The sequence below is a fragment of the Rhinolophus sinicus genome, chromosome 1 (genome assembly GCF_057876585.1).
Source record: "Rhinolophus sinicus isolate RSI-liver-muscle chromosome 1, RSI-T2T, whole genome shotgun sequence".
In the NCBI taxonomy this organism is placed as follows: domain Eukaryota; kingdom Metazoa; phylum Chordata; class Mammalia; order Chiroptera; family Rhinolophidae; genus Rhinolophus; species Rhinolophus sinicus.
The window spans coordinates 170,065,338-170,088,626 of NC_142501.1; the positions used below are offsets into that span (position 1 = coordinate 170,065,338).

Consider the following 23,289-nt stretch of genomic DNA (forward strand, 5'->3'; position numbering starts at 1 on the left):
CTTATTGTAGTGTTAGTGAAACAGGGCAGGTTAAAGTTTGAAAAGCTATTAAGAGTGGTATGCATTAAAAATGTAAGATAACAGAAAAAAGAAACTAGAAATAGAATATTACTTAGGAAGGTCTTGCTATTTTTTAAAAAACTGAAACCTCTATACTTTTATACTTAAGTTATTAACGATAGATCTTTGTTTAGCTAGAGACTGATCAAATCGTGTTTACCCTGTTACTGTATCACTTGAGGAATCATGTAAAGAACTAAGAGAAAACATCTGTGTAGTAACAGGTTCCATTTTTGTAAAATGCTGACTCATTCATCAATGCCAGGCCTGAGATAGAAGAAAGGAGGGAAGGAGTTATGTTCAGATACTCCTTTGCTACATTTGATTCTAGGTTTTGGCAATTTACGGAGTGTAAGCCGTAACCTCCTTTTCCTTTCATCTTGTTCCCTGGATGGGATTGAAGAGGGGAAATGTGGTTGAGAAAGGGGGGAAGGGGGATGAGGAAGGGAGAGGGAAGGAAAGAGAGAGAGGGCGGGAGGGAGGGAGGGAGGGAGGGAGGGAGGGAGGGAGAGTTGTGAAAGCCTGCTAGGTGACATAATACTCTTTTTCCTAGAACAGTTATTCTCAGCCTTGATTGCCCATTGAAATCACCTGGGGGCCTTAAAAACATGATGCCTCTAGAGGTTCTGATTTAAATTGGTCTACAGTGTGACCTGGCCTCCAGGATTTGTGAAAGGTCTGGTGATCCAAAGTGTGGCCAACATAGAGAAACACTGTCCTAGACCATTTTTTTTCTCTTTTTGGCCTGTATGTAATTAGAAGGCATGGAAAATTGATGCTTTTTCTTAAGTCTTTAGGTGATTATGAAATTGTACTTCATCCAAGGCGTCTATGATTTATTGGACATGGAGTAAAGAATGAGAAAATAGTTCCCTGTCTATATTTTATTATAAGTATGTGTGAGAGTCTATGGTCAGCTGCCCCTTTAATGAAGAAAGTAATTAAAATTTCTATAACAATAGTTTTAAAACCAGAATGGAGAGGCAGTCCTGTTTGTACGTGCCCAAGTGTCTACTCTGTGTTACAATTTTTCTGTGTGTAATTCAACAGACTTTTGCTCTCTCAGTAGATGTCTGTGGCCATTTTAGTCAAATAATGATCAACAACCAGATGATCAAAAACTTTGGTAGGCATCTCTGATTTGTTACATGCCCTTCTTTTTCTTTATAATGATATCTTAACTCATAACTATAGGAAAAAAAACAAGAAAATTTACTTTGAAAATTGTGGTTTTATGTGTAGTTACAAAGGAGAAAAAATGATCATCTTATGAATTGATGGATGAATGCTTTAATATTACTTTTTTCCTCTTTTCTGGTGACCAATATAAAGCACTTTCAACTTTTTCTTAGTTCTAGATCAAGAATATTGAAAGGAAAAATTTTAGAAAAGGAAAGTGTTTATATTGTTTTTAACATCTCACTGAATAAAGGGTGTACAGTGCTGGAAGAATTTTCAAGGCCATTATTCACATGTCCTTTTTGCCCCCTTCGTTACATATTTATAGTTATATATACTTGGAGCAAGAAATTAGAGTCATTAAGTTTTTGTAGTTTATTTGCAATATAGATTATAAGTGAACTTGTTTACATTTTTTTGGAGTTCAGAGAACAGTTACGGCAAAGGATTAATACCTTAAAAACTTTGATGTTAAGTGATTCAATGCAGAGGGGAAGGAATTCTGGACAAGTGGTTTTGGGTTGGTTTCTCTGGGAGACAGACTCTGAGACAGATTTATGTTCAGGAAGTTTCTAGGGGAGTGCGCTGTAGAATAACATCCACTTAGAGATGAAGGAGACAGGATTGGGCAGAAGGAGAAGTTGAACTTCTATTTTAGTCAGTGTAACAGAGTCCTCAGCCAATCAGTGGGGAGCTCTGAGATTGGGATGTCCTTTCAGCCAGTCCTGAGTTGAGACAAAGGGGGCTGGGCCTTTGTACCACACCTCTCCCTGACATTGGATGTGAAAAGAGTGAAGCAATTTCTGGAGAGCAGCCCAGCTGGGAGCTGTTAGGAGCTTACACTCTTAGCAGTGCCTCCTGAAGGGTGGGGGGCATCTAAGCAGTGCACCCCAGCTCCTGTAGTAAGTGCAACACGAAATGGAGACTATGTCAGGAAAGGAGAAGAGGAAAGACCCGTCCTACGTAATTTCTCTTTTTTACTGTTATATTTAATCCTCCAGAATTATTCTCCTGCTGTTGACTTCAGGACTGTGAACCAAGCACATTATACCAGTTTAATAAATGATGAAACCATAGCAGTTTGGAGACAAAAACTCTCAGAACACAACAACGCAAATACAATCAAGTATGTGACTGCTTGTTTGCATTTCATTTTTTCCAAAGTTTATTGGAATCTTTTAGCTTAGTGACTTTCCCTACTTCCGTATTGAGGTTGTGAATATAAATGGTGTTTTACATTTTAGGGAATCAATTTTTTGCACATATTTATTCAGGATTTGGTGTCCTAAGTAACATAATAGGTTGCTCCCCCATTCTCTCAGAGAGTGTATTCTTCAGCCTGCCTTGTTCAGGTCTTAGCAATCCTGATGAGGGCCTGAGTTAGCCTTTTTGCTAAGAAAACTCAGTGTTGTTACTGTTTAACCTCTAGAGTTTGTTTGTTTCTTTTTTATTAAATTTATTGGGGTGACATTGGTTAGTAAAATTATATAGGTTTCAATTCTGTACAATTCTGTAATACATCATCTGTATTTTACATTGTATGTTCACCACCCAGAGTCAGTTCTCCTTCTATCACCATATGTTTGACCCCCTTTACCTTCTTTTACCTCCCCCTCTCCTTTCCCCTCTGATAACCACTAAACTATTATTGTCTATGTCTATGAGTTTTTGTGTCTTGTTCATTTGTTGCCTTCAGTTTTATATCCTACGTATCATTGAAATCATACATTTCATTGCTTTTTCTTTTTGACTTATTCTCTGAGCATGATAGTTTCAAGATCCATCCATGTTGTCGCAAATCGCAGTATTTCATCTTTCCTTATGGCCGAGTAATAGTCCATTGTATATATGTACCACATCTTCTTTATCCAGCATCTATCGAAACACACTTTGGTTGTTTCTATATCTTGGCCATTGTGAATAATGCAGCAATGAACTCAGGGGTACATGTATCTTTATGGATAAATGTTTTCATGATTTTTGAGGTAAATACCCAGAAGAGGGATTGCTGGGTTGTATGGTAATTCTAGTCTTAATTTTTTGAGGAACCTCCATACTGTTTTCCATAGTGGCTGTACTAATTTACATTTCCACCCGCAGTGTATGAGGGTTCCTTTTTTCCCACAACCTCTCCAACACTTCTTATTATTTGTCTTGTCGATGATAGCCATTCTAATAGGTGTGAGGTGGTATCTCATTGTGGTTTTTATTTGCATTTTCCTAATAGCTAGTGAAGTTGAGCATCTTTTCATATATCTGTTGGCTGTTTATATGACTCCTTGGGAGAGTGTCTGTTCAGATCCTCTGCCTGTTTTTTAATTGGATTACTTTGTTGTTGTTGAGGTGTATGAGTTCTTTATATATTTTAGATATTAGCCCCCTTATTGGAGGTGTGGTTTGCAGCTAACTTTTTCCATCCAGTTGGTTGCCTATTTGTTTTGTTAATGGTTTTTTTTTTGCTGTGCAGAAGCTTTTCAGTTTGATATAATCCTATTCATTTATTTTAGCCTTTAATTCCCTTGCTTTTGGGGTGAAATTCATAAAATCCTCTCTGAACCCAAGGTCCATAAATTTAGTACCTATGTTTTCTTTTATGCAATTTATTATTTCAGATCTTATGTTTAGATCTTTCATCCATTTTAAGTTAATTTTGGTATACGGTGACAGATAGAAGCTTAGTTTCATTCTTTTGCACATGGCTTTCCAGTTTTCCCATCACCATTTCTTGAAGAGGCATTCTTTTTCTCCATTATATGTTTTTTGGCTCCTTTGTCAAAAATTGTCCACCCATATATATGTAAGTTTCTTTCTGGAGTCTCAATTCGATTCCATTGGTCTATGTGTCTGTTTTTCTGTAATACCATGCTGTTTTGATTATTGTCGCTTTGTAGTATAAATTGAAGTCAGGAAGTGTGACACTGGCCTTGTTCTTTTTTCTCAGGATTGCTTTGGCTATTTCAGGATGTTCGTGATTCCGTACAAATCTGATGATTTTTTTGTTCTATTTCGTTAAAAAAATGACATTAGGGATTGTGATGGAGATTGCATTAAATCTGTATATTGCTTTGGGTAATATGGTCATTTTAAAACTCTGTTGATTCTTCCAATCCATGAAGATGGAATGCCTTTTCATTTCTTTGTATCTGCTTCAACTTCTTTAAATAATGTCTTACGGTTTTCAGTGTATAGGTCCTTCATATCCTTTGTTAAGTTTATTCATAGGTATTTTGTTCATTTTGTTGCAATTGCAAAAGGAATTTTTTTTTCATTTCTTTTTCTGAAATTTCATTGTTAGGATAGAGGAATGCAATGGATTTTTGTACATTGATTTTTGTATCCTGCAACTTGGCTGTATTTGTTTATTGTTTTTTAATAGTGTTTTTGGTTAAGTCTTTATGGCAGGGGTGCCCAGACTTTTTTCAACATTTTTCACCAAGGGCCATATGCGGTAAAATATACAAACAGCCAGGCCACTCACTCGAGGTGAAGTACGTATTGACTCACCTGGTTTATTTAAGTAAACTAAATATATTTTTGGAATTTGCTACGGGCCAATTAACAATGGATCATGGGCCACAGTTGGCCTGCGGGCCGCAGTTTGGACAACCCTGCTTTATGGTGTTCTATATAAAGAATCATGTCATCTGCAAAAAGTGAGTTTGACTTCTTCATTCCCAATTTGGATGCCTTTTGTTTCTTTCTCTTGCCTGCTTTCTCTGGCTAGGACTTCATAACAGCGGTGAGCGGGGGCTTCCATGTCTTGTTCCTGATCATAGAGGGAAAGCTTTCAGTTTTTCACTATTAAAGATTGTATTAGCCGAGGGTTTCTTGTATATGGCCTGCATTGTGTTGAGGTACTTTTCTTTTATACCATTTTATTAAGTGTTTTAATCATAAATGGATGTTGTATCTTGTCAAATGCTTTTTCTTCAGCTATTGATATGATCATATGATTTTTATCCTTTATTTTGTTTATGTGGTGTATCACAGTGATTGATTTGCGTATGTTGAACCATCCTTGCACCCCTGGAATGAACCCCTCTTGATTGTGATGTATAATCTTTTTAATGTATTACTGTATTCGATCTGTTCGTATTTTGGTTAGGATTTTTTTCATCTGTATTCATCAGAGATATTGGTCTATAGTTTTCTTTTTCTGTGTTATCTTTATCAGGCTTTGATGTTAGGGTAATTTTGGTCTCATGAAATGAGTTAGAAGTATTGCCTCTTTAATTTTTGGAAGAGTTTCAGAAGGACAGGTATTAAATCACATTTGAATGTTTGGTAGAATTCACCACTGAATCCATCTGGTCCTCGACTTTTGTTTTTGGGAGATTTTTGGAAGGTTGTTTCAATTTCTTTACTGTTGATCAATTTATTTAGATTTTTCCAGTTCTTCAAGATTCAATCTAGGAAGGTTACATATTTCTACGAAATTGTCTATTTCTTCTAGGTTATTGAATTTGGTGGCATATAGTCTTTCATGGTATTCTCGTGTGATCCTTTGTATTTCTGTGGTATTTATCATAACTTCTCCTCTTTCACTTCTGATTTTGTTTCTTTGTGTCTTTTCTCTATCTCATTTTTTAGTGAGTCTAGCCATGGGTTTGTCAATTTTATTAATCTTTTCAAAGGACCAGCTCTGTATTGCATTAATTTTTTCTATTGTCTTTTTGTTCTGTATTTCATTTAATTCTGCTCTAATTTTTATTATTTCCTTCTTTCTGCTGACTTTGGGTTTCATTTGTTGTTCTTTTTATTGTTCTTTAAGCTGTAATGTTACATTGTTTATTTGGGATTTTTCTTGTTTCTTGAGATATGCCTACAATGATATAAATTTCCCTCCTATTACTGCTTTCATAGCATCCCAATAATTTTGATATGTAGTATTTTCATTCTAATTTGTTTTCATGTATTTTTTTAATCTCTTCTTTTATTTCTTGTTTGACCCAGTCATTTTTTTAGTAGCATGTTGTTTAATCTCCACATATTTGTGGTTTTTCCCGCTTTCTTTTTGCAGTTGATCTCCATTTCAAAGCATGTGGTCAGAGAATATTCTTGGTATGATTTCAGTCTTCTTAAATTTGTTGAGGCTAGTTCTGTGTCCCAACATAATGATCTTTCCCTGAGAATGTTCTGTGTGCACTAGAAAAGAATGTATAGTCTGGTGTCTGGCATGAAAGACTCTGTAAATGTCAATTGTGTTCATTAGATCTAATGCGTCATTTAAGGCTAATAGTTCCTTATTGATTTTCTGTTTGGATGATCTATCCATAGCTGTCAGTGGGGTATTTAGGTCTTCTACTATAATTGTGTTTTTGTCAGTTTCTCCCTTTAGTTCTGTTAGTAGTTGCTTTATATACTTTGGTGCTCTCTGATTGGGAGCATATATATTGATAAATGTTATGTCTTCTCGATGTATTGTCCCTTTTTTTCATTATGAAATGTCCATCTTTATCTCTTGTTGCCTTTTTTATCTTGAAGTCTATTTTGTCAGATACAAATATGGTTATATCCACTTTCTCTGGATGCCAGTTGCTTGGAGTGTAGTTTTCCATCCTTTCACTTTGAATCTATATTTGTCCTTGCGCCTGAGATGTGTTTCTTGAAGGCAGCATATGATTGGGTTTTGTTTTTTGATATAGTCTGCTACTCTGTGACTTTTTATTGATGACTTCAGTCCATTTCCATTTACGATGATTGTTGATATAAGATATGTAAGGATTTCCTATAGTCATTTTATCTTTTGTTTTCTGGTAGTTCAGTGTCTCCATTGTTTCTTTGCCTTCGTGTTTCTGTCTGTTATTTTAGTTTGGTGGTATTCTATGATTTTTTTCTCTCTTCCCTCTTTTTTTATGTTATGTGTTTCAGTTTCAGATTTTTTTTTTGAGTGGTTACTATTAAGTTTATGTAAAATAAAGTTTCATACATACAGTAGTCCTTTTTTTTCCAGCATGCATCTTTTCTCCAAGAGTTTCTTCAAATGCATGTCCTAGAGCATCTGAAATCTGAGACAGTTGTTATCTCACCTAATCTGAATAATTTCTAGCATTTTCCCATTCAAAATGATTAGCTAAAATGGTAATTCACTGTCAAGTAGAGAAAAAATACATAGCAAAAGGAATTGAGGCCTTTTATCAAGTTTATTTTATTCTTAAAGGAGAATTTTTTTTCCTGTACATTTTTAGACGTTTTTATTGCCTTTCCTCAATAGCATCTGTTTTTCTGCAGAGATTCTCATTCTTGGGAATGAATGACCCACACTCTATGTACTAAGTGCTGGTCATTCCAAGAAATGTATGTAATACATCTGCTTTATGACAGAGATTGTAGTGGGGTAAATGACCAGGTCCTGAACTTTGGGGCATACCAGAGGATCATTGAGACTTCTCTAGAGCAGTTCATGTCTATCCTCAGAATTGCTCTAACTTTAGGTGTCTGCCAAGGAGTTCAGGCTGGAAGGTGGCATGGGAAAGGGGACTAAAGTCACTGTTGGAGGGGTTGGAGGAGGTAGACTCACTTTGCTGGGACTGTCACACTGTGCTAGTTCTCAGTTTTCTTATTTATAAAATGAAGGGGTGGAAGAAATGATTTCTAAAGATATTTCCTGACCAGATTCTGTGATTAACAGAAGTTATTGCAGCACCTTCCTCAACCAAGTATTTGTTTAATTCCTTCACTGTTCCTCATGCTGAATAAGAGAGTCCTGGGCTCGTGGTGTGCAGTTTCATTCTGGGCCCTTAGAAACTAGCTGTTTTCTCAGAACCTGTATAATCTAGGTACTAGGAATAAATATTCATTTTACTTCTTTTCAGTTTCTTTCTCAGATGGGCAACAAAATAGAAGGAAGTGGTTGTTCAGTTATTAATTTGCAAAGATAATTTCTTTGGGAGATAACAGCTTCTCTGTTTTGGTTTTATTTTATGTTTATGTTTGGAGGTGGAGTGGGGATTGTCTTAGATGGTTGATTGTATAAGAATGTTCAAGATCATTACCAGTTGCAAGTGTTTTTCTTTTGGTAGTTTTGATACTCTATTTTATCATGACTTATGGAAAAGGTAAGTTCTTGCTCTTTTTGAGATGTGACACAATGTGTATTTTTTAAAGCAAATGTGTATTTTCCAAGGCTTCCCCTGGGTAAGAGAGCTGTTATTAATGAATCCCTAGAATAGATGGCTAATCTTTTGCTGATGCTTAAGTAATCATTTATTTGTAATTGTTAAAGGCTTCTCTCCCTTTTTTTCTCTGAACAGTGGTGTTGTTCAAATATTATCTTCTGCAGCCTGTTGGAATGGAAGTTTTCTTGAAAAAAAGTAAGTGACTTAGAGTCTTAAAAAACACACACAGGTGATGCAGATACTTACTCAGCAAAGGCCGTGAAAGACTTCTGTTCTCTTTGATGGTGGTTGGCCTTAATTCAGTGGATAAGCTGATCTGTGCAGAATTGGAATGCCTCATAATGATGAATGAGAGGACATCAGCAAGGGCGATGCTGAGTCATGCCTGGTTGGCAGGGAAGCAAATTACCCAAAAGAGACTGTATCTCAGAAAGAGTTGGTGTAATCAAAAGTAAGGTTTTTCAAGGTATTCTAAAATGTTATTGCCTCCACCATGTGTACAGTATTTATTATTGAGTTTTTTCATTCTTTAAATAATCTCCTTGGTTTCTTTGGTTTGTTTTCCCATAGGTTTTTCTTTTCTCAAAAAGAGTGAGCTTAGGGGGAAGGCCCAAGGAGACTTCAGGGCTTCTTGGCCTCAGGTCCAGCCCTGCTCTCCAAGAAATTACACTTGGGTTGATCTCCCCAGGTAGTAAATAGAGTGTTTTCTGACTTGGCTTTATCCCTTCTGCAAATATCCCCCTCGGGAATCTCATACCGCAGAAGGGCCTTGTCGTGCGGTTTGCTCTTTGGTAGTCCTAAGTCCTCACCATCCCTCAGTCCTTTTCTGCCAGTGACCAGGCTAATGAAATCGCAAAAAGACTTACACTTCAATTCTGTGTGTGAATCCCACTCCTCCATCCTCCATTATGTCTAACTGGGTTGAAAGAGGTCACTTCAGAAACTTGCTTCAGTTATAGTTAGATTGCTAAGTCATTTACTCATATCATTAGGGCAGCTGGAATGAGATCATCCAATTCATTTCGGACTCAATACTTAGCCTTTTCCGCCAGGGGAAAGTATTCTGGGCTGTGCTGATGCTGGTCTTTTAGGACAATCTTTCCCAACCTGGCTGGTTTTGCTTTCAGGGGACATTTGGCAATGTCTAGTGACATTTTTGGTTTTTACAGTGAGGGAGGGTATACTACTGGTATTGAGTAGGCAGAGGCCGGGGATGCTTCTAAGCGTCTCATAATTCTGCCCACCCAACAAAGAATTAATTATCCTGCCTCAAAAGGCAGTAGGGCCAAGGCTGAGAAACCTTGTTCTAGAAGGACAGCTTTTATGAAGGCTGGGAATGGCTCTTGGCCAGGAGTGTTAGGATATCCCTCCTTAGCATCATGGATTCTATAGAGTTGTGAGTGAAGCTTTTTTTTTCTTCTTTTTTTTTGAACCGACAGCGGTGCTATTTGAGGAGTCTTCCTCTTCCAGCATCATAGGAAACCAATTAAAATGAAGACCAGCATAAATACATGCAGAGGGAATCTTTTGTTTTTCATTTTTCTTTTTTCCTTTTTGTATTTTGTGTTTCTTTTTTTTTTTTCTTAACAGATTAGCAAAAATTACATCTAAGCATATGGAAAGTTACATATGGGACACCAGAATAAATTAAAAAAAATTTTATTGGGGAATATTGGGGAATAGGGTGTTTTTCCAGGACCCATCAGCTCCAAGTCAAGTCATTGTTTTCAATCTAGTTGTGGAGGGCGCAGCTCACTGGCCCATGTGGGAATCAAACTGGCAACGTTGGTGTTATGAGCACTGCGCTACAACCAACTGAGCCAGCCGGCCGCCCCAGAATCAATTTTTATATTTTGGGCCAGTTTATTTTTAGAAGAACAATTATTTTAGAAGAAAAAATAATCAGCAAAGCCCAAGCATTATGATTTTTAAAAGAAATGTTAGAAACTCTACTTTGTTTTTCTAAATTTTAACATTGCTGTCAGAGGGCATTAAGACTGTCTGAATATGTCCATTACTCATAAACAGAAGCCTATTTTGCAAATAGATAGTTCTTTTGTAATTAATAGATATGGTATATTTAAGAGTGGAAATTTAAAACAGACATTTTCTAAGTCTCTAACAGGCCTAAGACTTTATTTAAGGTTGGAAAAATGATTAGTTGCTAGGAAGTTAAAAACAATAGCAGTTAAATTAATCCTTGGGTGAATTTAATTGTATCCCTTGTGTTAACTGAGAAAAACACTAACTTTGCATTAGTTGTAGATCTGATTTTAAAAAATACTTTGTTAAGAAAAGCTTTAAACAGGGAGGTTCTACCTCCCATTTGTTGATGAGTGGTCCTGTTTGCACTGGGGATGCTTTTCGCATCTGAGCGTAGTATCCACATCTAGTTCAGTGTAACACAATTACATATAAAGGCAAAAACACAAGAGTAAATCAAGGAAATAATACTGCTTAGAAACGTCAAGATGGCCTCGAATTGTAATGACGATCCTTGTGCTTTGACTTGGAGGAAAAAAGACTTGAAAATTTTAAGAATATGTTGAAAAAGGGATTCCAGAGAGGCTTATTCTGTCAGATTTTCCCCAAAGAGTAGTATTTTTGTGCATATTATCTGCTAGGTGACATTTAAATCTGATCAGTATGGACAAGCTGTTTTGTTTACCTGTTCACAATTCCTATCAGCGTGTTTGTTTTTCTTTCATTACTAATTATTTTGTTTTTGTTTGTTTAGAATTGATGAACATTTTAAAACAAGCCCCAGAGTCCCTGGGATTGACCTGAACTCAACCAGAGTGTTATTTGAGAAGTTAATGAACTCCCAGCATTCCATGATTCTAGAACAGGTATGTTCTTTACATTGACAAAGTGCATGTTGAAAAAAGCATTTTTCCCGTTGCAATAATTCAACTTTCAAGAGAAAAAAAAAAAGAAAAGGCAAGTCTTGTATAAACCTTAACTCAGTAAAATGTTCACTTTGGGAATTTGACCTACCTTTAGCTTTCTTTTTGTCCTAAACGTTTCTTCGGAAATGCCCCTCCAGAGTGTAAGGTCTGCATGGGCAGGGATCTTTGGCTTTTCTTTTCTCTGATGTACCCTGAGTAACTAGACCAGTGCCTGGCTCATAGGAGGTCCTCAGTGTATACTGAATGAATGAGAGTTGAGAGTCTATCAAATAGCATATCAATTAGAGATAAGTAACTAGATCTCATGTATGTTTGAATTGCTCAATACTCTTTTTTCTTATGCAGATCTTAAACAGCTTTGAAAGTTGCCTGATTCCTCAGTTGTCAAGTTCACCACCAGATGTTGAAGCTATGAGAATCTATTTAATACTACCTGAGTTTCCCCTGCTCCAGGATTCCAAGTATTACATAACGCTGACTATTCCCCTGGCTATGGCCATTCTGCGGCTGGACACAAACCCTAGCAAAGTATTAGGTGAATTTGCTCAACTTCATACCAGTGGTTTTGTGCTTTTTATTTTATTGGTGTGACCACTGGCTCTTGGCAGATTGAGATCCAAGAATCTATTTGTTGCCATTTAGTATCTTTAACATTTAAACCTTTCTTTTTTTGCTGTTAATTTCTAACTGGCCATATTTGCAGTTTGAACAAATCGAACCATAATTTCAGTTACTTGAAATCATTCACTCCAGACTGATCTTGACTTTTAAATATTCACAAAGTTAGATTATCCAACTTTAAACTATTTTTTTCTTCTCCTACACTTGCTAGTAAATAGTGCCTTAAAAAGTAATGTCCATCAACTGGCTTTTCCTCCTATACCTTATGAAGGGGGTGGGAGTGAAATGAACAGTTTTGGTGATACACAGGTCTCTAAAAAAAGAGAGGAAGGAAATGACCAGGTGGAGCCTTACCAAATGTTTGTTTTGTTTTTCTTTTTTAGGACAGTTGAGTCCACACTGATTTTTGCAGGCTACGGACACTTTGCTGAGATAAGAACCTTCCGTTCCTCAGTGAATTGGAGAGTGTCTCTAATGGGAGTAGCGCCTGAGATGTTTTTATTAATCAAGTGCAGAAAGTCTATCACCTGGCTTATTCCTTTTTTTTTTCCTGGTAAATTTTTTTTAGGTGTTCACTGCAGCTCAGTAACTTCTGCATTGCATATGGACTAGGATGTTACTTGAGTGTGGTCTCCCCATGAGTAAAGAGACTTGCATTCCTAAGGATGGAATACTGGCTCATGTTGCTTCCACCTTTGCAGAAGACATAGAAACAGAAATAATAATGAAAGCACTAGTAATATGTTAGCCCTTAATTCTTTTAAGGTCAAAAGCTTTTTGGGACATATTTTCTCAGGTGTTTTAATAGACTGTGAGGTAGAGAGCTGGCAATCTGTGAAGGAATATAGTACCTGACTTTTAAGTTTTGTTTTTTTTATTTTAATTTTTCCAGGTAGGATGGCACAAAGAGATCACACTTAATTTGTTTTTAACTTCCAATTACAGAACTTTAAACTTAAGAGAGCACTCGAATGTAGGGAGAACACTATGGGTACACATCACACACATTCACGATTATCAGTATTTTGCCCTTTTTGTTTATTCCCCCTACACCCACCTTTTTATTTTTGCTGGGAGATTTTTTAAAAAAAATCTCAGACATCATATTATTTTATCTTTTCAATATTCAGTATGGCTGAATTTATTTCTGACAAAGTCAGTGGTATAGTTTTCTTGTCGGGTTATGAGAAAGCATTGTTTGGTGAGAAGCAGAAATGGTAGTTTTTCGACTAATCACGCCTCTTGGGGTGTGTGGTCATTTGCATCCCTGATATAGGATTTAGGTGTGGTGGCTGAGAAGAGGGCTGAAAGGATTAGGATATATGAATGCTCCTGCACAAAATATGTGTCTTAGCATCTTGTCGAAATGTACCCTTGGAATTGAACTTGTAGATTAGTCTTTTGAATGAGTCTTTGAGGAAAAAAATCAGATCAGCTTTACAAAAAAAGCTCCATGGATTCCTGTACAGCTGCTGCTCTCTCCAGAAATGCTTTAATGTGTTCTTTTTAAAGTCAATTTTGGGAAACTGTATTTTAGACAAATGTTCATGTTCTAGCTGGAGCTGTTTTTAGCTAGTAGGCAGAAGACATAAATACCTGATCAAGATTATATGTTGAAGTATGTCTTTTCTTTCTTTCTAAAGATAACTGGTGGTCTCAGGTATGCCCGAAATATTTCATGAAGCTGGTAAACCTCTATAAAGATGCAGTTGTTTATCTACTGAGAGGAAGAAAGACATTCTTAATTCCCGTGCTGTTTAACAATTACATTACAGCAGCTCTTAAGCTCTTGGAGAAATTATATAAGGTAAGCATAGAGCGGAGCCAGTAGGGAGAGGGGTGAATAGATGGGAGGGTCAGATATTCTGCTGAGTGTTCTATGGGAAGACATTTTCCAATTGTCTGGGTTTTCAGTCATCCTTATTTTGCTCTTCATCAGGTAAATCTTAAAGTGAAACACGTGGAATATGATACATTTTACATTCCTGAGATTTCCAGTCTTGTGGACATTCAGGAAGACTACCTCATGTGGTTCTTGCATCAAGCAGGCATGGTAAGAATTCATGTAAAGCATATCTTCTTTAGTCTTTTCTCAGAGTACAAATAAAGATTAAAAAAACACTCTGAGCCCTATAATTTGTCTTTGACTGCTGTTAGTGTCACACCTCGGTTTTATCCACTGGCTTATGCCTTCTTGAAACTTTGAAGTGCTTTGAGTTATCACAAATGGGCATGAGGAGTCATAAATAGGTAGTCACGCGGAATAGTATAAATTTTAATTAGTTGTTAACATTAAAAAAAAAAAATCTAGGTATCTAAAGTAGTCACACTCATAGAAACAGAAAGTAGAATTGGTGGTTGCCAGTGTCTGGGGGAGAGGAAATGGGGAGTTGTTGTTTAATGGGTATAGAGTTCTAGTTTTGCAAGATGAAAAAGTTCTGGGGATCTGTTGCACAATAATGTGTTTATAGGTAATGCTACTGAACTATATACTTAGTGATAAAGATGGTAAGCTTTATGTTATGTGTCTTTTACCACAATTAAAAAAAAAGTCAAGACTCATAAAATGAATTTTTATCTTTTCTTGAAACTTGGAAGATCTGGCAACATGACCTATCTTCCCAGATGGCACCAATTGGCTGGAGTTCAAAAGTGGCTCTTTAGCTGAGGCTTAGGTGTGCCACAATCCCCACTGCAGCTTGATTTTGACATTGAGGAAAGGATATTTGCTATCATTTTCTAATAACTATCCTACTTCAGTCATTTTTTTTTTTTTAATTAAATTTATTGGGGTGACAATTGTTAGTAAAATTACATAGATTTCAGGTGTACTATTACACCTGAATTACCTGTATTACATCATCTATAAATCCCATTGTGTGTTCATCACCCAGAGTCAGTTCTCCTTCCATCACCATATATTTGATCCCCCTTACCCTCATCTCCCACCCCCCACCCCTCACCCCCCCTTACCCTCTGGCAACCACTAAACTATTGTCTATGTCTATGAGTTTCTGTTTCTCATTTGTTTGTCTTGTTCTTTTGCTGTTTTTGGTTTATATACCACATATTAGTGAAATCACATGGTTCTCTGCTTTTTCTGTCATCTTATGTCAGCTGCCTGAACCCTCTAGGCCACCTCTGATTTAGGATTCTGAGTGTGAAAATGTCACATATCCCTGACCTAGTTCTCACTGTATGTTGACATGCCATCCAAGGAACTATGTGTGGATTCCTGCCTACCATCCGTCATTGGGGAAGAGCTGATCAGTTTGATTGAACTGGCTTAGGATAAGCGCAGAGCTTTTTAGGATCCCCCATCTGTGGAGTATATGTAAATTTGAGTTATGGCAGAAAACAGAATGATAATTTGGTTATAATAATTAGTGAAGCAATGCACAGCAGATATATTGAGAGAGTTCTTGCCTGTTTAACAGTTTTATCATCAACATTTAGGCAATATTTTCCCTGTGGGTTTTTGTAGGTCAATAGTGGTCTCCAAAAGCAAGGCATTTAAATAGGTTTATTTAACACAGCAAGATTATTTTCTTTGTCAAATAATAGATGATCAGTGCTAGACACAATATTGTTACCTTGAAAAAACAAAATACTTCTCAGTACAAATGGATTCATGTGTTCTAAATAGGTTTGCACGGGAAATTTAACATGGAAGCTAGCAATGAACTCTGCTTTCACCCGCTAAGTTAGAAATTGTAAAAAGATGAACGTTTCTGTTCTATCAATCTGTATCAAATAATTATTCATTGAATAATAAAATGTTATGAGCTAAAATAAGCCTGAATTATTTAGGACAATAGCTGTATTTTCAGGTGAGGAAATCGGAGACTCAGAGAAGTTAAACAATTTTTCCACCAATTTAATTAGCCATAAAAGCCAATTCTCCTGACTTCTCATTTACCCTTTCTCTAACTTAATGTGGAATAAGATAATTCTAATAAAATCTAATTCTTTTTGACACTGAAAAAGAAGTAGCTGGTGCTAAAAATCTACATTATCATGACTATAGTCTCTCAATATATGTTGTTAAGTGAGCAACTTTTACAACTTTTTTATAGTTCCTTTCTCCTTACATTTGATAAGCAAATATAGGTCTTGAATCCCAGATGCTCATTTCCTCTTCAGTAATTAAGGTAGTTATTATAGAAAGATAGAAAATTAGGTGAAATTACTCTGTGAACTTTTGTGATTTCTATGGAATTTTTTTATTGTGTAGAGTATTATACTATTAGAAACTGAAGTTTAAATTTCTTGATATCTTGAATTTCAACCTAAATTGCTAAAGCCATTCTATGTATAGATTTATATGTTTTTTAACCCCTCTTTTGAGGTATAATTGACATTTGACAGTATATTAGTTTCAGGAGTACGACAAAAAATGATTCAGTATTTGTATACACTACAAAATGGTCATCATAATGAGTCTAGTTACCATCCATCATCATATATAGTTACAAATATTTTTGTCCTGTGGTGAGAATTTTTAAGATTTACTCTCTTAGCAACTTTAAAATGTGCAATACAGTATTATTAACTGTAGTCACCGCGCTGTACATTAGCTCCTCAGAACTTATAACTGAAAGTTTGTACCCTTTGATGTACATCTCCCCTCTTCTCCACCCCCACCCCCTCACCACCCAGACCCTGGAAACCAGCATTCTTCTGTTTCTATGAGATTGGGTTTTAAAATTTTTTTATTTTTATTTTTTTAGATTCCACATATAAGTGAAATCTAAATATGTGGATTTCACTTAAAGACAAATCTATTTGTCTTTGTCTTTCCCTGGCTTATTTTACTTGGCTAATGCCCTTCAGGTTCACTGTGTTGTTTCACATGGCAGGATTTCCTTTTTCATGGCTGAACAATATTCCATAATATATATATATATAATACAATAAATGGATTTTTTTTTGTATTAAATTTTTTAGCTTGGTAGTAGCTGAGGCAGTATAGCATATAGTTCAGAACACATGCTTTAGTCAAAAAGATCTGGGTTCAAGTCTCAACTCTGGCCTACTACCTTTGTGACCCGAGGTAATTTACTTAATTTTTGTAGGCTTAGCATCCTCATTTGTAAATGAGAATTATAACAGTATTGTGAGAATTAAATGAGAGAAAGCAGGGAAAGGCCTTACTTGGCAAGAGTACTTTATTTGGCAATAGTACTTTATTTGGCCTATAATAAGCCCTCAACAACTCTTTTCAGTAAGCTGTTCTTGGGCATTTGATGTATTTTGCATGCCTGCTAGTCACTGGGGATGGAGGTGTACAGGATATGGTGGGCGCCGCTGTGGGGTGTTCAGTGCAGAAGCAGCAGTGAAAAAGGAATTACAAAGGAATGAACACGTGTGCAAAGGGCTACAGAGCACAAAGGGAACATACTAAAGTGGCTGATTTTTACTCGTTTTAAGGAAGAGGTGGTAGTGGCTTATTTATTTCAGTTAATAAACTACCATCATCCACTTGAAAACGAAGTAACACACAGAATGAGTGCCTTGTGGGCTGCCATAGAGGGCAGCACAAGTGAGAAAGTCAGTGGTACCAAGTAAATGCTTTAGAAATAAAAACGAGAGTCAACTTGACTTCTTGCCATATGTGTCACATGGGCCAGTGTTTTGGCTCCAGGTACCAGTATTGTGCACGGGTGAGGTGAGGAAGCTGTTTTTGCCTCAGCATTCAGTGATGGTGGGAGCCAGATTTGCCCACGGTGGGTGTAGGAACATGTGGTGGCAGGCAGGCTGTACAGCAGAAGCTCCTGTGTTTCCTTCTTGGCACGACAGGTGTTTGTGCAATGCTTTCTGCTCCCAGTCACAGCCACATTTAGGAAATGTTGACTTGGAACTAAAAAAACAAAAAAAAGATATTCTCAATTCTACAGTTCTGTTCCATGTACTTATTCATTGCTTCTATTTCATTTACTTGAAAAAATGAATTAAGGTCACAGTGTAACCCACTTCAAGAAGGAACACCGGTGACCCACCAATACTTGGCTGGTTTTAGGTTGGAGAGACTCTCCTAGGGAGGATGGACAGCCCCCGGACAAGCAGCCTCTCTGGAGGGGATCACATGTCTTAGCAGCTCAGGTGCATCCTTCTCGGTTAGGGAGAGCACTTGTGAAGCAAAATCATAACAGCTATTTCAGTATTCATTTCATGTAATGTGGAAGTGCCGGTACTAATACCGTTTCTAAAACGTTCAGCATTCACAAAGTACAAATCGGTGACATTAAATTATTACATTTCAAATACAAAACCTCACAGACTTATAAAAACTTTATATATGTATAAATAGCCTTCATGTAGATCTGCTGGTTCTTTTGACCGAGTAGCCTTCCCTTCTTCACCTTCCTTGGAGCTGGCTCTGTGGTCCTCCTTGGGGGAGGGTCTTCTGGACACCAACTCTGTGGCCATGGCTCTAATTCTTAGGCAGTTTTGGATTTCTTTCCAGCCAACTCTCTCACCTAACTGCTTGGTGACCTTGATTTCAGTTGAACTCCTCTCCTTCTCCAGAAGAGAGATCAACCTATTTCCAAAACTGGACCCTTTCAGGACGGGGCGGGGAGGGGTCAGGTGAAGTGGGGAAGGGATGGGAATGGAATAGTGGCTGGAGAAGGTGGGTATTAAAGTGGGGCTGAGAGGACTTGTGGGGGATGCAGGGAGAGAGTTGTAGAGAGACTTAGAGGACTGGAGTGGGACTTGAGAGAGCCAAGAAATACAAAGATGTTGATTGATGTCTGGAATAACTATATTTCACCAAGAGACATACCAGTATTTAACAATGGTAGGTATATTGGGGGGGCTGTAATGCCAACAACTGTTTTTACAGTCACTGTGAAAACTTCTCCCCATTTTTATATTTGAAGGGTTCAAAACTTCATCTTGTTTTATAGACCAACACACATTAAAGATCTCCCTTTTCCCTTGAGAATAAGCAAATAATGCTTAGAATAATCTCTTCTGAGGGGAAGATTTGAAAATTCTGAATATTGGCATCAGTTTAAAATCCACTTCCCTTCCCCAGGATACTCATACCTCTTGTAGGTACTTAGACTGGAAGATAACTTTGTGGAGTGCATTTTATGGTGTGCGTGTTTTTTATTTTAGTGATTTTGGCTTCTAAATTAAAAGTAATTAGATATTATAGGCATGAGAGTGAGTCAGATTAGCCTGGATTATGTACGTATGATTTCATACCTTGTCTCACTGGACTGGAATTGTCTCTTTGGTTAGTGTTTGTCAGTCCAGGGAAATGTTCCAAGATCCCTTAAAGGAACCTGTTTGTAAAGGATAAACAGGGTGGATTTTAATTACAGTTGCTTTTAAATGATTTCATTGAAATATACACAAACACAAAAGGAGGTAGGCATGCACTTCTTATTCATATAGCATCTAAACAATTATAAACCGAACCAAATTTTTAAATTAAATACAAACAAAACTCTAAAATCAGTAAAACGCAGATTAGTCTCACCGATGTAATGTGATGGGTAATATGGTCTTAGTGAAATCAGACCCCACTTGCATTGTGGATCGAGATTGCCTGCTGTCAGGCCTTGGTGCTTGAGCTCCCCACCTGTACTCTCCACCCTGGGATGACTCAGCTGTCTGTATTCCTTTCAGCTGCTATTAAATCTTCATTCATGCAGGGAGCCAGGTTACTCTGGCCCTTTCCTTAGGTGCAAATGCATCACTTACAAAGGAAGACTGCTTTTCTTCTTACTACTCTTAGACAATTAATTATAACGTGGCATGAATGCAATCATTAAAATACATGCAAATTATATGGTAACACACCGTTATTGAGGAGGTCATTCAGAATGTGTTGTTATTGATTTTGTTTTGGATATCATTTATAAAAAATACATAAAATTAAAAAAAATTCACATAGCACTCTCAGATCTCTGAGAATAAATCCATGGTTTTCTGTTTGAGAAATGTTACTACAGGTCATGATCTGTATTGTTGACATTTTTGTTTCTGTTAAGTTAATGAATGTTTGTTACATATCCTAACAAAAACTTTCAGAAGAGATTTCTTTGTTTTTCCCCTTATAAATGAAGCTACCATACCCCTTACATATGTTTGTTGTTGTTTGTTTACTCTTATTCCCTTCCTCAAAAGTTTATTCAGATTTTATTCACATACTGATGGTATGTCTTCTGTAGGCAAAGCATTGGTCTAAGTGCTGAGTCAGGGACAGCTGTCTAAATATTAGGTTTCTCTTAAGAGTAAATCTCTCTCTCTGTAAGAAGGAGATGTAACATGCTGACAAGTAAATGAAATTTGCATTATTTACTCAACAAAAGTAATCTCAGAAGTCAAGGTTTTAAAGTTCCTGTTTTCGAATTAGATTTGATCTATGAAAGAGAATTGTTTTAATGCTGTGAATTGTGGAATTAGAAAGATGGCCTGTAGGGCCCTTTAAAAAGTTTTAGAGATTGTTTTTAGTTTTTTTCTCAGCCTATGTCCATCAAAACATCTGGTCTATTCCATGAAAAATAGTCAGTCATTCAAATGGGGTTAGTTCCATGGCCAAATAGTGAGATGAGTTATATATTTTATTTGTATTTCACATTTGTAGTGGGTAAAAACTTCAGGTTTTGCAATCCAAATAAGAGACTTTTTATTTTTCTTTTCACAGAAGGCTAGACCATCTATAATGCAGGTAAACGATCCTTTTTAAATTTACTTATATATTTTTCCAGCAATATTCTCTGTGGAATACTACAGTATTGCCAATAATGTTTTATTTAGGATGCTGTAACACTTTGTTCCTACCCTTTCATCTTTGATGCCCAAGCCAAGACCAAAATGTTACAGACAGATGCTGAACTACAGATGCAGGTATCACATTCTAAAAATCCTTTCGTCTTCTTACGTGTTTCTCTTAACCTGTACATTCAGTTGTAATTTTCGGTAATAGGAAAAAGTATATTTGGATGAATTCCTTTCTAACTTTTAGAACTATTACAAATTTTTGCAGCAATTTTATGTTGAATATAACACACATGTGAATGCACAATTACATAGATCAGGGGTTGACAGGCATTTTCATAAAGGGCCACATACGTCAGTATTTTAGTCTTTGTGGGCCATACAGTCCATCTCAACTATTTAACTCTGTTGTAGCAGAAAAAGCAGTGATAGACAGTATGCGAGTACATGAGCAGGGCGGCGTGCCAATGGAACTTTATGTGCACTGAAATTGGAATTTGGTGTCATTTTCACATATGGTGAAATATTCTTCTTTGGGTTTTTTTTTTTTTTTTTCCCAACCATTTAAAAATGTGGACATCATTGTGAGCTCAAGAGCTGCACAAAAACCAGCAGAGCTGCACAAAAACCAGCAGAGCTGCACAAAAACCAGCAGAGCTGCACAAAAACCGGCAGCAGTCTGGATTTGGTCCAGTTGCCTGCTGACCCCTGATAGAGATAGATAATTAAGTGGAGCTTGGTAATTGTTTACTGAATAAAAACTTATGTTATAGAACTTTATTTTAAATATACAATTTGTGTTATAAAATATAATTGGTTTTAACAAGCCTACAAAAATGTTTGTGAATTAGCAATCTAAATCTATAATACTAATTTCTACTGTTGGTGGATATATAACTTCATTCATCTCTCTCTCTCTCCATCTCTCTGTCTCTCTTTTTGTCTGTCTGTCTCTCTCTAGCTCTCTGTATATCTATACGTATATATTTACTTGCACAATGATATATCCATGATACTGACAATTTAATGGTTTTCCAGAGAAAATGGACATTTTTCAAAGAATAAAAACCATTTAACAAGTGGTTATTAGGTTTCTGTTTCTAATAACATTTTGAAAGTCATGGTTGTTACCCACTCTCCATCATGTTTCTTCTATTGCAATATTATTTCAGTCTTAATCAACTGGTCTAAATCATTTTCCTGGTAATGGTTATGGATCATATGGTTCATAAATGGACCATATGGTTTCAGTTAATCTCTTTGGGTTCAGATAGAAAGATTTGTGTATTTTGTAAATGTGAGTAACTTGGAAAAATCTAACTGGAAAAGTTAATAGGAAAATAGAATAAGTGGAGATGCAGTCAGCCTGTGCCTACCCACCCCAGGTTGCTGCAGAGCTGGCTGCTGTCCCCACTCACAGGTGCGCTCTGAGTAATTGTTCTTGATGTGCCATTCATTCCAGGTGGCTGTCAATGGAGCCAATCTGCAGAATGTCTTCATGCTTCTCACCTTGGAGCCTCTGCTGGCCAGAAGCCCCTTCTTGGTCCTTCACGTTCGCCGGAACAACCTTGTTGGAGATGCCCTAAGAGAGCTGAGCATTCATTCTGATATTGATTTGAAAAAACCTCTCAAAGTGAGCTTTTCTGTGTATTCCTCTAAATACCCTCCTAGGTTTTTTTTAAACAATGTTGATGAAGAAGCAGAGACAGTACTATTAAAAGTGTGGAGTGTAGCCATTCATTATTTCTTTCATTCATTTTATAAGAGTTTAATCACCTTCTGTCAAATCATCAAATAGCCTATAAAAGTGCCAGTGTATTACTTGAGGAGTTATAGGGCTTTCTTTGTCTGCTGTCTTCATTGTATGTGCTTCAGCTCTACCCAAAACAAGCAAACAACAGCAAAACTAAAGCTTCAATTAGTAAAACTATTAAGCCAGCATCTAGGAAGTCTTTGGATATCAAAGATTTAAGAGAAAGAAGGTGGAAAAGGAGAGCAGAAAGGTAGTGAAATCATCTGGGAAGCTATGGTCCTATTCTGACAGGCACTTTTAAATTAAGAAATTGTCTTTCCTCATAGAGTATGCACGTTTGTGTTACTCCTATTGTATTCCTGGAGTTTAGCATAATACCTGGTACACAGTAGGTGTTAATAAATATTTAGTGAATTATTTGAATTTATTTTAAGTCACTTATCTTTTCCTTCAGAAGAGTTTCATATCTCTGTTTCCAATCCTGTTGTAAACTCATTTCCAAAACATAATTGGCAAAAAACTGATGGTTTCCATGATACTGTTTCCCTTTCCAAAATGTCCAGTAAGTAGCATCTGTCCCACCAATCTGTCTAGGAGTTCTCCCTGGAACTTCTGGGTTAGATTTTTGATACTGCAAAGAGAGGGGCCTCTCTTTGCCCCATTTTCGATCAGTAATTCAGATGAGACAGTTCTTGCTTTGTAGCGTGTCGAGTTACGTCTTCTGCCGGCATCCATATCTTCAGCGTCCTAGTGTCCCCACATTTGTTCTCATCCTGCTCTAAGCAATCTTGAACTCAGCCACGCAGATAAGCTTTCTCAAATGCTGTTTTTGGCTGTGTCTGAGCCCTTACCGGTACAATGGGGCCAATAATAGTAATCCCTATGTAGAAGGCTGTTCTGAGGATTAGACTGGCAG

At 36.8% G+C, this 23,289-nt stretch overlaps 1 protein-coding gene across 2 annotated transcripts in view; it reads left to right on the forward strand.

The window, feature by feature from the left end:
* The window catches only part of HERC3 (HECT and RLD domain containing E3 ubiquitin protein ligase 3), a 99,901-nt gene that overhangs the window by 48,983 nt on the left and 27,629 nt on the right, over positions 1-23,289 (forward strand). For both annotated transcript variants that reach the window (XM_019741102.3, XM_074323616.2), the window contains exons 11-19: positions 2,241-2,365; positions 8,493-8,552; positions 11,095-11,206; positions 11,612-11,801; positions 13,531-13,694; positions 13,827-13,940; positions 20,547-20,570; positions 20,660-20,749; positions 22,083-22,253. In XM_019741102.3, the coding sequence (XP_019596661.2) occupies positions 2,241-2,365; positions 8,493-8,552; positions 11,095-11,206; positions 11,612-11,801; positions 13,531-13,694; positions 13,827-13,940; positions 20,547-20,570; positions 20,660-20,749; positions 22,083-22,253 (1,050 nt within the window). The remainder of the gene's footprint in view (positions 1-2,240; positions 2,366-8,492; positions 8,553-11,094; positions 11,207-11,611; positions 11,802-13,530; positions 13,695-13,826; positions 13,941-20,546; positions 20,571-20,659; positions 20,750-22,082; positions 22,254-23,289) is intronic.